The following is a 12,190-nucleotide window of genomic DNA, read 5'->3' as shown; positions in this document are numbered from 1 at the left end:
GTACTCCTTTTGTCCTTGGAGGAAATGATAGAGGGAAAAAGCAGAGTGTGTTATGTATACTGTCATGTAAGAATTGAATCGCCAGTCCATGTCTGACATAGGGTGCAGCTTGCTTGGGGCTGGTGCATGGGGATGACCCAGAGAGATGTTGTGGGGAGGGAGGTGGGAGGGGGGTTCATGTTTGGGAACGCATGTAAGAATTAAAGATTTCAAAATTTAAAAAAAAAAAAAAAAAAGCAGAGTGTGTTTAATAATGAGTTAAAGGGTGGGTAAGGCGTAGCAGAAGACTCAATGTGCTGATGTCTGTTGCTGTTGCACAGACGTGTCCGACTCTCTGCGACCCCATGAACTGCAGCACACCACGCTTCGCTGCTGGTGTTTAGTTTCAGCAAATCAGCTGGAAGAAGCTATGAGAGGGTATTTTCTAAAATTTCGCTGGAAAGGAAAAATGAGCCAACCGAAAGTTATTACAAGAGGAACTGTATAACTTCCTTCCTTCATTACAAATTGCATTATTACAATTTTCAAAAGAAATGCTGGGAATTTCAGGAATCCACCAGTGGGCGTAAATTTATAAAGACATTTTCATAAAGCATCAATATCTTAAAGTTTAAAAATCCATGAAATGAGAAGCACTTCTTGAATTTTATTCTTCAGACAGAATCTCAACTAGGACTTTTAACAAGTCCTATTTCTGAAACTCAGGTTTTGGTCTTTCTTAAACATGAATGTCAAAGCAACCAAAACTCCCTGCCAATCTGTCATCAGCTGAGGTGTATGTGGCCAGATTTGGATCTGGAAAAGCAGATAATGTATTTAGGAAAGTGAGTCAAACGAAAGGCTGGCTTTCTCACTCATCAAGCTGTGTGTCTCCTGGTAAAACTGGAATCCTGAACATACCCCGTGGGTGCTTAATATGGTCTTGTCTTCCCCTCATCCGTGCCTCCTGTCCTTGCCTTCATCACCAGTGTATCTCCCCCAGACCTAGTGCGTGTGTTAGTTACCTCATTTCAGCCCCATCGAACAGTGCAATCTCTCCCCGAGCAATAGAAGAGAGAGCTGAGTGGAGAGGGCACTGAACTGTGCCACGGTGGGCCATGCAGCCGATTCAGTGGTGATCACACTCTCCAGCCCGTGCTGGTCTTCATGCTGGTCTGCTCCCTGCTCCCACAGCCAGCCACCAGTGTCCTGTTGAGATACGGACATACGGAGCTCTGGGGTGAGGCAGACCTGAGTTCAAGTCCCCGTTCTGTTGCTAGTGAGCTCTGTGAGCTTCGGCAAGTTTTTAACTTCTTTGGTCCTCACATTTCCCCTTCCATCTATGGGGATTGTAAGACTGCTTCTCTCATAGGGTTCTGATCATGATCCAATGAAGTCCATAAAGACTCCTGGCACATAGTAAGCACCATTCAAAAACATTAGTCATCTTTTTGGATTATAAATGTTGTTGTTGTGTGTGTGTTGGTCGCTTAATTGTGTCTGACTTTGCAAGCCCGAGGACTGTAGCCCACCAGGCCTCTGTCCATGGGCTTCTCCAGGCAAGATACTGGAGTGAGTTTCTGTCCCCTTCTCCAGGGGATCTTCCCTACACAGGGATAGAACCTGGGTGTCCTGCATTACAGGCAGATTCTCTACTGTCTGAGCCACCAGGGAAGCCCATAAATGTGGTTATTAACATTAATTAAAAGTTTAGGGACTTCCCTGGTGGTCCAGTGGTTAAGATGTTGCCTCCCGATGCAGGGGGTGCAAGTTCAATCCCCAGTTGGGGAGCTAACATCCCACATACTTCACTTTCAAAAAGTCAAAATCTAAAGCAGAAGCAATATTGTAACAAATTCAATAACAACTTTAAAAAACTGTAATATCAAAATATTACACATATCAAAAAAAAAGTTTAATGTATGAGTATTCTCTGGCGGTCCAGTGGTTAGGACTTCAGGCTTTCACTAAGGGCAAGGGTTCGATTCCTGGCTGGGGCACTAGGAATCCTGCAAGCCATGTGGCACAGCCAAAAGTAAATAAATAAATAAATAATGAAAGCAGGATCGATTCACAGATTTTAATACGTTAAAAACAGATCTGTGTTGAATGCTATCAATAATGTGTTGGATTCTATTAATAATAGATTATTAGTAACAGTCTATCACTGATGAATATCTAGCCACGTCCCACCTGTGACTGAGGTCATCACACACTCATTACGGCGTGCCTTCCCTCCCCATGAGCAGATGCACTTGGCTCTTTGGCTTGAGCTGACTCTCACCCATTTCCTCGGCCAGGAACGCTCCCTCCCCGCGTCACACAGGCACACACGTACGCATGCACGTTCCCATGGTGCACCCCTTTCTCAGGGCAAGCCGCTCCTCTTCAGTTAATGAAGGTCTCCCCAACTTATCGTTTAGCTGAGGGATGGAGACATCCAGGTCCAATTCCTGGGTCCAAAAGATTCCCCTGGTGTAGGAAATGGCAGCACACTCCAGTATTCTTGCCTGGGAAATCCTGTGGACAGAGAACCCTGGCAGATACAGTCCATGGGGTCAGAAAGCAGTCAGACATGACTGAGTGATTGAGCACACACACAATGGCAGATAGAAAGAGAAAAAATGGAAGTAGTGACAGATTTCCTCTTCGTGTGCTCCAAAATCACTGTGAATGGTGACCGTAGACATGAAATTAAAAGATGCTTGCTCCTTGGAAGGAAAGCTACGACAAACCTAGACAGAGCATTAAAAGCAAAGACATCACTTTGCAGACAAAGATCCATCTAGTCAAAGCTATGGTTTTTCCAGTAGTCATTTATGAATGTAAGAATTGGACCATAAAAAAAGCTGAGCGCCAAAGAACTGATGTTTTCAAACTGTGGTGCTGGAGAAGACTCTTTAAAGTCCCTTGGACTGCACGGAGATCAAACCAGTCAATCCTAAAGGAATTCAACCCTGAAATTCATTGGAAGGACTGATGCTGAAGCTGAAACTCCAATACTTTGGCCACCTCATGTGAAGAGCTGTCTCATTGGAAAAAACCCTAATGCTGGAAAAAATTGAAGATGAAAAGAGAAGAGGGTGACAGAGGTTGAGATGGAAAGATAGCACGACCAGCTCAATGGACATAAATCTGAGCAAACTCCGGGAGATAGTGAAGGACAGGGGAGCCTGGCGTGCTGCAGTCCATGGGGTTGCAAAGAGTCGGACACGACTTAGCGACTGAGCAACAGCTGTCACAGCATAAGGCAGATAGAGGGCCATGGCTCTGCCCCCGTTTAGAGCACCAGTGACAGCCCTGCACAGAGCAGGAGGAACGGATATCTCCCCATTCTTGTCCAGCTAAAAGTTCTCATGTCATCAGTGGGCAGGAACACAGGTCTGCATCCCACGTCTCTGGTCCAGGCAGAATCATCCTGTCACTGCAAGACCAACCTAGAGGCTCATATGATCACCCTCACCCAGAGGGTGGCTCCTCTTTAAAACTCGTGTTTAATTTTCCCAATCTCAAGATGCAGACATGGGCTTGGCATTAATGCACCTGTTTGGTAGCTGTGACCTCCTGTGGTTTATAATTGTGTCTGTGGTGTGTCTTTTGTCTTTTACGTAGCAATTCCCTCCCCACCTACTGAAGTCAGGGTCCACAACAGCTCCGCACACAGCATGCTCATCTCCTGGGTCCCGGGTTTTGACGGCTACTCCCCGCTGAGCGATTGCAGAATTCAGGTAACCTTTCTTGATGAAGAGAAATATCTATTTGGGGCTCAGTGACTCTGCCTGATTTATTTTCCGCCTGAGGAGTGGCACAGACGTCAAGTTGACACCCGTGTTCAGAAGCCCTTGGCCTGCCGCCTGCCCCGTGTCCACCAGGCATGCGCCGTTTTGTGATGTTCTGCCCGCCTGGGGCGCTGTGCCCTTCTTTGTGCGTGGTCCAGGGTCCAACTGGAGGAGATACATGTTTCTAAGATAGAACATCATGAGACCAGGGAGAATGAATGTTTAAGGTACAAAAACACATCTGGCTTGTGACCAGGAGTTCAGGAAGCCAGGCATGCCCCATCCTGGCTCCTCCTGGGTTGGTGGCCATAAAGGACAGCAGGAGACAAGTCATCCTCACTAGTGAATGGACCGACTCCACCTCCTGGAAAAATCGGGGGTGACAGACCTTGCAGAGTCATCTCCCACTATCTAAAATTGACATAAAATAGAGCTACGAGAAATATAGGTTAGGCATCCTAAAGCAGAGGCTTCCCAGAGGGTGCAGTGGTACAGAATCCACCTGTCACAGCAGAAGACGCACGAGATGCAGGCTCGCTCCCTGGGTCGGGAAGATCCCCTGGAGTAGGAAGTGGCAACCCACTCCAGTATTCTGGCCTGGAGAATTCCATGGACAGAGGAGCCTGGCGGTCACAGAGTCGCACATGGCTGAGCACACATACACGTCCTAAAATGATACCTCGCCATGAAACAGACTCTGCTGCGCGCATTCACTCCATAAAAAATGGAAGGGCAGCAGTAGCACTGTCGTCTTGAGTGCCCACACGTGGCCTTGCATATGTTCGATCCTGGAGAGCGTTCTGTGTGCACTTGGGGAGAAGGCGTGTCAGGCTGTGGCAACGTCTGTTAGGTCCAGATGGTTTATATACAGTCTGTTCACTAATTCTGTCTCCTTGTCAGTCTTCTGCCCTGCGGTTCTATCTGTTATCGGAAGTAGGAAATTGGGATCTCAGCCATTATTTTTGAATTGTCTGTTTCTCCCTTCAGTTCTCTCTGTTTTTGCTTCATGTATTTCAGGACTCTGTTGTTTTAGGGAACAACAGGGCCTGTTTCCCTGTCTATGGACATAACGGTCCCTATATATGGACATAAATGAAGCATGGACCAGCCTCCCTTTTCTGAAGTACAATTTCAAGTGTACAAAATAGTGGTTCAGATTTTTTATAGATTATACTCCATTTATGTGCTGTGCTGTGCTTAGTCAGACCCTTTGTGACCCCATGGACTGCAGCCTGCCAGACTCCTTTGTCCATGGAAGTCTCCAGGCAAGAATACTGGAGTGGGTTGCCATGCCATCCTCCACGGGATCTTCCCAACCCAGGGAACAAACCCGCGTCTCCTGCATGGTAGGTGGATTCTTTACCCTCTGAGCCACCAAGGAAGCCCAAGAATGCTGGAGTGGGTAGCCTATCCTTTCTCCAGGGGAACTTCCTGGCCTAGGAATCAAACCAGATCTCCTGCATTGCAGGTGGATTCTTTACCAGCTGAGCTACGCAGGAAGCCAGTACTCTATTTATAGTTATTATAAAACGTGGTTATATTCCCTATGTGGACTGGCCTTTTTAAAGATTGTTTCCAGTTACTGAGCTGCTTGAAGTGTCCAAGAGGATCATGAGACTCCTTCCTGTAGGAGGTTGTTACGTCCCCCCGCCCCTGCCACCCCCGACAAGAGTGGTTCTCGGGGTCAATGTGAGGTAGAGTAGGGGGGTTGGGAAGTCTGAAAGCACCAGGTCACCCCTCCAGGAGGAAGACGGGTCTCCACAAGCTTCACTTGCTTTCTGTCTCTCTTCCCCTGGACTTTGGGTGGCTGTGGTACAAAGAGCCGTCCTGAGGCTGCCAAGTTGCAGCCCCCTTGCCCACATTGGATCCTGTGGTTATCCTGTCTTTGTCCCACCAGCTAGCTCAGACTGCCTTCACCCATTCTCCTCTCCATCTGTCCAGATTTAGCAAATAGAAACGTAGTTACTTTATAAGATAATTACCCTGCTGACTTTGTGTCATACGTACACCCATAATTATTGGTTGTCTATTTGAACTTTGCTGGAGCAGCCATAAATAGATTCCCCACGTCCAAGGTCAGGAGCGCTGGCTGCACTTCGCTGGACCGGCCATCTGGAGATACCCCACGTCCAAGGTCAGAGAAACCCCAGTAAGATGATAGGTGCTGGAGCTGCTGTGAGGAGATACCCCATGTCCAAGGGCAAAGGAGAAGCCCCAGCAAGATGGTAGGAGGGGCAATTCGCATTTAGAATCAAACCCCATTCCTGCCAGAGATGCCCAGAGGGCCCCAACAGACCTTGTGTGCGCCAGACCCAGGAACCCACAGAGACTGAGGCAGAACTGCATTTGGCGTCTCCTGCAGAGGTCCGGGTCAGCAGTAGTCTGCTGCAGGGGCGGGGCTCTGGGTGTGCGTATGGCATAAGTCCTCTTGGGGGAGGTCGCCATTAACCCTACCATAGAGCTGCCAGAACTTCTGTAGGACTGGGAAATAGTCTTGGAGGGCAAACAGAACCTTGTGCACCAGGACCCAGGAGAAAGCAGCAGTGACCCCACAGCAGACTTGCCTGTGGGTGTCCGGGAGTCTCTGGTGGAGGCGTGGTGGTGGTCTGCTGCAGGGTTGGGGGCATGGACTGTAGCAGTACATGCATGGGATCTTTTGAGGGAGGTCACCATTATTTTCATTACCTCCAACATAGTTTCAGCTCAGTTCAGTTCAGTCGCTCAGTCGTGTCCAACTCTTTGTGACCCCATGAATCGCAGCACGCCAGGCCTCCCTGTCCATCACCAACTCCCGGAGTTCACCCAGACTCACGTCCATCGAGTTGGTGATGCCATCCAGCCATCTCATCCTCTGTCGTCCCCTTCTCCTCCTGCCCCCAATCTCTCCCAGCATCAGAGTCTTTTCCAATGAGTCAGCTGTTCGCATGAGGTGGCCAAAGTACTAGAGTTTCAACTTCAGCATCATTCCCTCCAAACAAATCCCAGGGCTGATCCCCTTCAGAATGGACTGGTTGGATCTCCTTGCAGTCCAAGGGACTCTCAAGAGTCTTCTCCGCTTCAAAAGCATCAGTTCTTCGGTTCTCAGCCTTCTTCACAGTCCGACTCTCATATCCATACATGACTACTGGAAAAACCATAGCCTTGACTAGACGGACCTTACTTGGCAAAGTAATGTCTCTGCTTTTGAATATGCCATCTAGATTGGTCATAACTTTTCTTCAAAGGAGTAAGCGTCTTTTAATTTCATGGCTGCAGTCACCATCTGCAGTGATTTTGGAGCCCAAAAAAATAAAGTCTGACACTGTTTCCACTGTTTCCCCATCTATTTCCCATGAAGTGATGGGACCGGATGCCATGATCTTCGTTTTCTGAATGTTGAGTTTTAAGCCAACCTTTTCACTCTCCTCTTTCACTTTCAACAAGAGTCTTTTTAGTTCCTCTTCACTTTCTGCCATAAGGGTGGTGTCATCTGCATATCTGAGGTTATTGATATTTCTCCTGGCAATCTTGATTCCAGCTTGTGTTTCTTCCAGTCCAGCTTTTCTCATGATGTACTCTGCAGGAGTCTTTGGCCCCAGGTAAATAGCAGGGAGGGAACACAGCTCCACCCATCAATAGACAATTGGATTAAAGATTTACTGAGCGGCCCCACCCAGCAGAACAAGACCCAGTTTCCCCCTCAGTCAGTCTCTCCTATCAGGAAGCTTCCATAAGCCTCTTATTCTTCTCCATCAGAGAGCAGACAGACTGAAAGCCACAATCACAGAAAACTAACCAATATAATCACATGTACCACAGCCTTGTCTAGCTCAATGAAACAATGAGCCATGCTATGTAGGACCACCCAAGACAGATGGGTCATGGTGGAGAGTTCTGGCAAAATGTGGTCCACTGGAGAAGGGAATGCAAACTACTTAAGTATTCCTACCTTGAGAACCCCATGAACAGTATGAAAAGGCAAAAAGATAGGACACCGAAAGATGAATACCCAGGTCGGTAGATGCCCCATATGCTACCGGAGACGAGTGGAGAAATAACTCCAGAAAGAACAAAGAGACAGAGCCAGAGCAAAAACAACACCCTGTTGTGGATGTGACTGGTGATGGAAGCAAGGTCTGATGCTGTAAAGAGCAATATTGCATCAGAACCTGGAATGTTAGGTACAAGAATCAAGGCAAATTGGAAGTGGTCAAACAGGAGATGGCAAGAGTGAATGTCAACATTTTAGGAATCAGTGAACTAAAATGTACTGGAATGGGTAAATTTAACTCAGATGACCATTATATCTACTACTGCAGGCAAGAATCCCTTAGAAGAAATGGAGTAGCCATCATAGTCAACAAAAGAGTCTGAAATGCAGTACTTGGGAGCAATCTCAAAAATGACAGAATGATCTCTGTTCATTTCAAAGGCAAACCATTCAATATCATGGTAATCCAAGTCTATGCCCCAACCAGTAATGCTGAAGAAGCTGAAGTTGAACGGTTTCATGAAGACCTACAAGACCTTCTTAGAATTAACACCCAAAAAAGATGTCCTTTTCACATAGGGGACTGGAATGCAAAAGTAGGAAGTCAAGAAACACCTGGAGTAACAGGTAAATTTGGCCTTGGAGTACAGAATGAAGCAGGGCAAAGGCTAATAGAATTCTGCCAAGACAGCACACTGGTCATAGCAAACACCCTCTTCCAACAACACAGGAGAAGACTCTACCAGATGATTAATACTGAAATCAGATTGATTATATTCTTTGCAGCCAAAGATGGAGAAGCTCTATACAGTCAGCAAAAACAAGACCAGGAGCTGACTATGATTCAGATCATGAATTCCTTATTGCCAAAGTCAGACTTAAATTGAAGAAAGTAGGGAAAACCACTAGACTATTCAGGTATGACCTAAATCAAATCCCTAATGATTATACAGTGGAAGTGAGAAATAGATTTAAGGGACTAGATCTGATAAAGTGCCTGATGAACTATGGATGGAGGTTTGTGACATTATACAGGAGACAGGGATCAAGGCCATCCCCAAGAAAAAGAAATGCAAAAAAGGAAAATGGCTGTCTGAGGAGGCCTTACAAATAGCTGTGAAAAGAAGAGAAGCCAAAAACAAAGGAGGAAAGGAAAGATACAAGCATCTGAATGCAGAATTCCAAAGAATAGCAAGGAGAGATAAGAAAGCCTTCATCAATGATCAGTGCAAAGAAATAGAGGAAAACAACAGAATGGTAAAGACTAGAGATCTCTTCAAGAAAATTAGAGATACCAAGGGAACATTTCATGCAAAGATGGGCTTGATAAAGGACAGATATGGTATGGACCTAACAGAAGCAGAAGATGTGAAGAAGAGGTGGCAAGAATACACAGAAGAACTATACAAAAAAGATCTTTATAACCCAGATAACCACGATAGTGTGATCATCCATCAAGAGCCAGACATCTTGGAATGCGAAATCAAGTGGGCCTTAGGAAGCATCACTATGAACAAAGCTAGTGGAGGTGATGGAATTCTATTTGGGCTATTTCAAATCCTAAAAGATGATGCTGTGAAAGTCTTTCACTCAATATGCCAGCAAATTTGGAAAACTCAGCAGTGGCCACAGGACTGGAAAAGGTCAGTTTTCATTCCAATCCCAAAGAAAGGCAATGCCAAAGAATGCTCAAACTACCACACAATTGCACTCATCTCACATACTAGCAAAGTGATGCTCAAAATTCTCCAACCCAAGCTTCAACAACACATGAACCGTGAACTTCCAGATGTTCAAGCTGGTTTTAGAAAAGGCAGAGGAACCAGAGATCAAATTGCCAACATCCGCTGGATCATGGAAAAAGCAAGAGAGTTCCAGAAAAACATCTATTTCTGCTTTGACTGTGCCAAAGCTTTTGACTGTGTGGATCACAAGAAACTGGAAAATGCTGAGAGAGATGGGAATACCAGACCACCTGACCTGCCTCTTGAGAAACATATAAGCAGGTCAGGAAGCAACAGTTAAAACTGGACATGGAACAACAGACTGGTTCCAAATAGGAAAAGGAGTACGTCAAGGCTGTATATTGTCACCCTGCTTATTTAACTTAAATGCAGAGTACATCATGAGAAACGCTAGGCTGGAAGAAGCACAAGTTGGAATCAAGATTGCTGGGAGAAATATCAATAACTTCATATATGCAGATGACACCACCCTTATGGCAGAAAGTGAAGAATAAGTAAAGAGCCTCTTGATGAAAGTGAAAGAGGAGAGTGAAAAAGTTGGCTTAAAGCTCAACATTCAGAAAACTAAGATCATGGCATCCCATCCCATCACTTCATGGCAAATAGGTGGAGAAACAGTGGAAACAGTGGCTGACTTTATTTTTCTGGGCTCCAAAATCACTGCAGATGATGACTGCAGCCATGAAATTAAAAGACGCTTACTCCTTTGAAGAAAAGTTATGACCAACCTAGATAGCATGTTAACAATCAGAGACATTACTTTGCCAACAAAAGTTCGTCTAGTCAAGGCTGTGGTTTTTCCAGTGGTCATGTATGAATGTGAGTTGGACTGTGAAGAAGGCTGAGCACTGAAGAATTGATGCTTTTGAACTGTGGTGTTGGAGAAGACTCTTGAGAGTCCCTTGGACTGCAAGGGGATCCAACCAGTCTATGCTAAGGAGATCAGTCCTGGGTGTTCATTGGAAGGACTGATGCTGAAGTTGAAACTCTAGTACTTTGGCCACTTGATGCGAAGAGATGACTCATTTGAAAAGACCCTGATGCTGGGAAAGATTGAGGGCAGGAGGAGAAGGGAATGACAGAGGATGAGATGGTTGGATGGCATCACTGACTCAATGGACATGAGTTTGAGTAATCTCTGGGAGTTGGTGATGGACAGGGAGGCCTGGTGTGTCCATGGGGTTGCAAAGAGTCAGGCACAACTGAGCGACTGAACTGAACTGAACTGAACCAATTTGAACTTTAAATATAATTAGGTGTGCTGTATTTTCTCTGGCAGTCCTAGCGAAGTTGGTCAGAATTGGCTCTACAAGTTGTATACTTTTATATTGTTCTTTTTTAATTGGAATATAATTGCTTTACAATATTGTGGTAGTTTCTGCTGTACAACAACATGAATTGGCTAAATGTATACATATATCTCCTCTCACCCCACCCACCATGCCACCCCTCTAGGTCATCACAGAGCAGCAAGCTGTTGATTAACAGTGTATTCCCATTTCTGATGGGACCAAGTATAGTTTTGTAGCAGATTCTCAGTTCCTTGTTATTTTAAACTCTGACTTAGTAACAAATGAATGCTTTGGACAAGATTCAGATCCACACACTAGCAGGACACACCCTCTCACTTCCTTTGGTCCTTGGTTTCATTCTTCACCCATTTTTGGGCTCTGGACTCCATTTCTATTTTCACCTCTCCCACGTAATCTTACTGTTTCATGCCCCGGGACCCACGGAGCACAGTTACAGAAACCGTGGCTTCTAGGAACATGCCGTAAGGAGTGTCCCTGTGAGGGGCAGCAGGCCAGTGCACTGCCCCGGAAATGGGCAGGGGTGGGAGCCAGGGTTTCTTGCAGCTTAGTTCCAGTGCTTAGACACCAGGAAGTAGGTGCAGACTTTAAAGGGAAGAAACAGAAAGTACTTTCTGCCAACAGCCACCACTGAGATTAGCACCCAGCTCCTGGGCTCTCCCCTGGTGGCTCCTCAGGCCAATGGGCTTCCATCTTGTCACCCGGTGGAGCCTGTGGGTCTGAGTCAGACGTGAAACTCGAGCCCAGTGCACCCCCTCATCATATCCACTGGGGGATTTAGAATTCCGAAATGTCAGCTTGTGGCCCCTTGACCTAAATTTCAAACATATATCTCCTGAAATAACAAGATTGTATATCCACACCCTATAATTTCAAGCCTATTATTATCAGGAATACATTTTGTGGGTTTAAGATTTTTTTCCCAGGTTGTTCTTGGTGACTTCTGTTTTGTCCAATCCTATTTAGTCTTTTCTGATTTTTATCAGTACAACATGTTTTAGAAATAGAAATATGCATTGAAGGCTTCCCTGGTGGCTCAAACGGTGACAAACCTGCCTGCAATGCCAGACACCCAGGTTCGATCCCTGGGTTGGAAGATTCCCTGGAGCAGGGCATGGCAGTTCACTCCAGTATTCCTGCCTGTAGAATTCCCTGGATAGCGGAGCCTGGTGGGTACAGTCCATGGGGTCGCAAGGGGTCAGACATGACGGAACGGCTAACACTGTCACTTCACTTTCAAAAACATACAGTGAAGGAAGACTCCGCATGATCCCTATCCCCAGATGAGAGGTTTCCAAGAGAAAAGCTGGAAGTTTCCATAAGACTAGATTTGCTGGGGATTCCCCCCTCTTGCCTATACATACAGAAGACATCGGGAGAGGGATATGGAGAGACTGGCGGTGTTTA

General features: G+C 46.0%; 1 protein-coding gene across 1 annotated transcript in view; it reads left to right on the top strand.

Annotated features, from left to right (window-relative positions):
* MERTK (MER proto-oncogene, tyrosine kinase) overlaps window positions 1-12,190 on the top strand; it is a 121,347-nt gene that overhangs the window by 67,546 nt on the left and 41,611 nt on the right. Inside the window, exon 6 of the mRNA XM_018054803.1 lies at window positions 3,592-3,707. Within this exon, the coding sequence (XP_017910292.1) occupies window positions 3,592-3,707 (116 nt within the window). The remainder of the gene's footprint in view (window positions 1-3,591; window positions 3,708-12,190) is intronic.

This window comes from Capra hircus, chromosome 11, assembly GCF_001704415.2.
Source record: "Capra hircus breed San Clemente chromosome 11, ASM170441v1, whole genome shotgun sequence".
NCBI classification, from domain to species: domain Eukaryota; kingdom Metazoa; phylum Chordata; class Mammalia; order Artiodactyla; family Bovidae; genus Capra; species Capra hircus.
The sequence above is the reverse complement of the archived record's forward strand: the minus strand, read 5'-3'. Positions and strand labels throughout refer to the sequence as shown.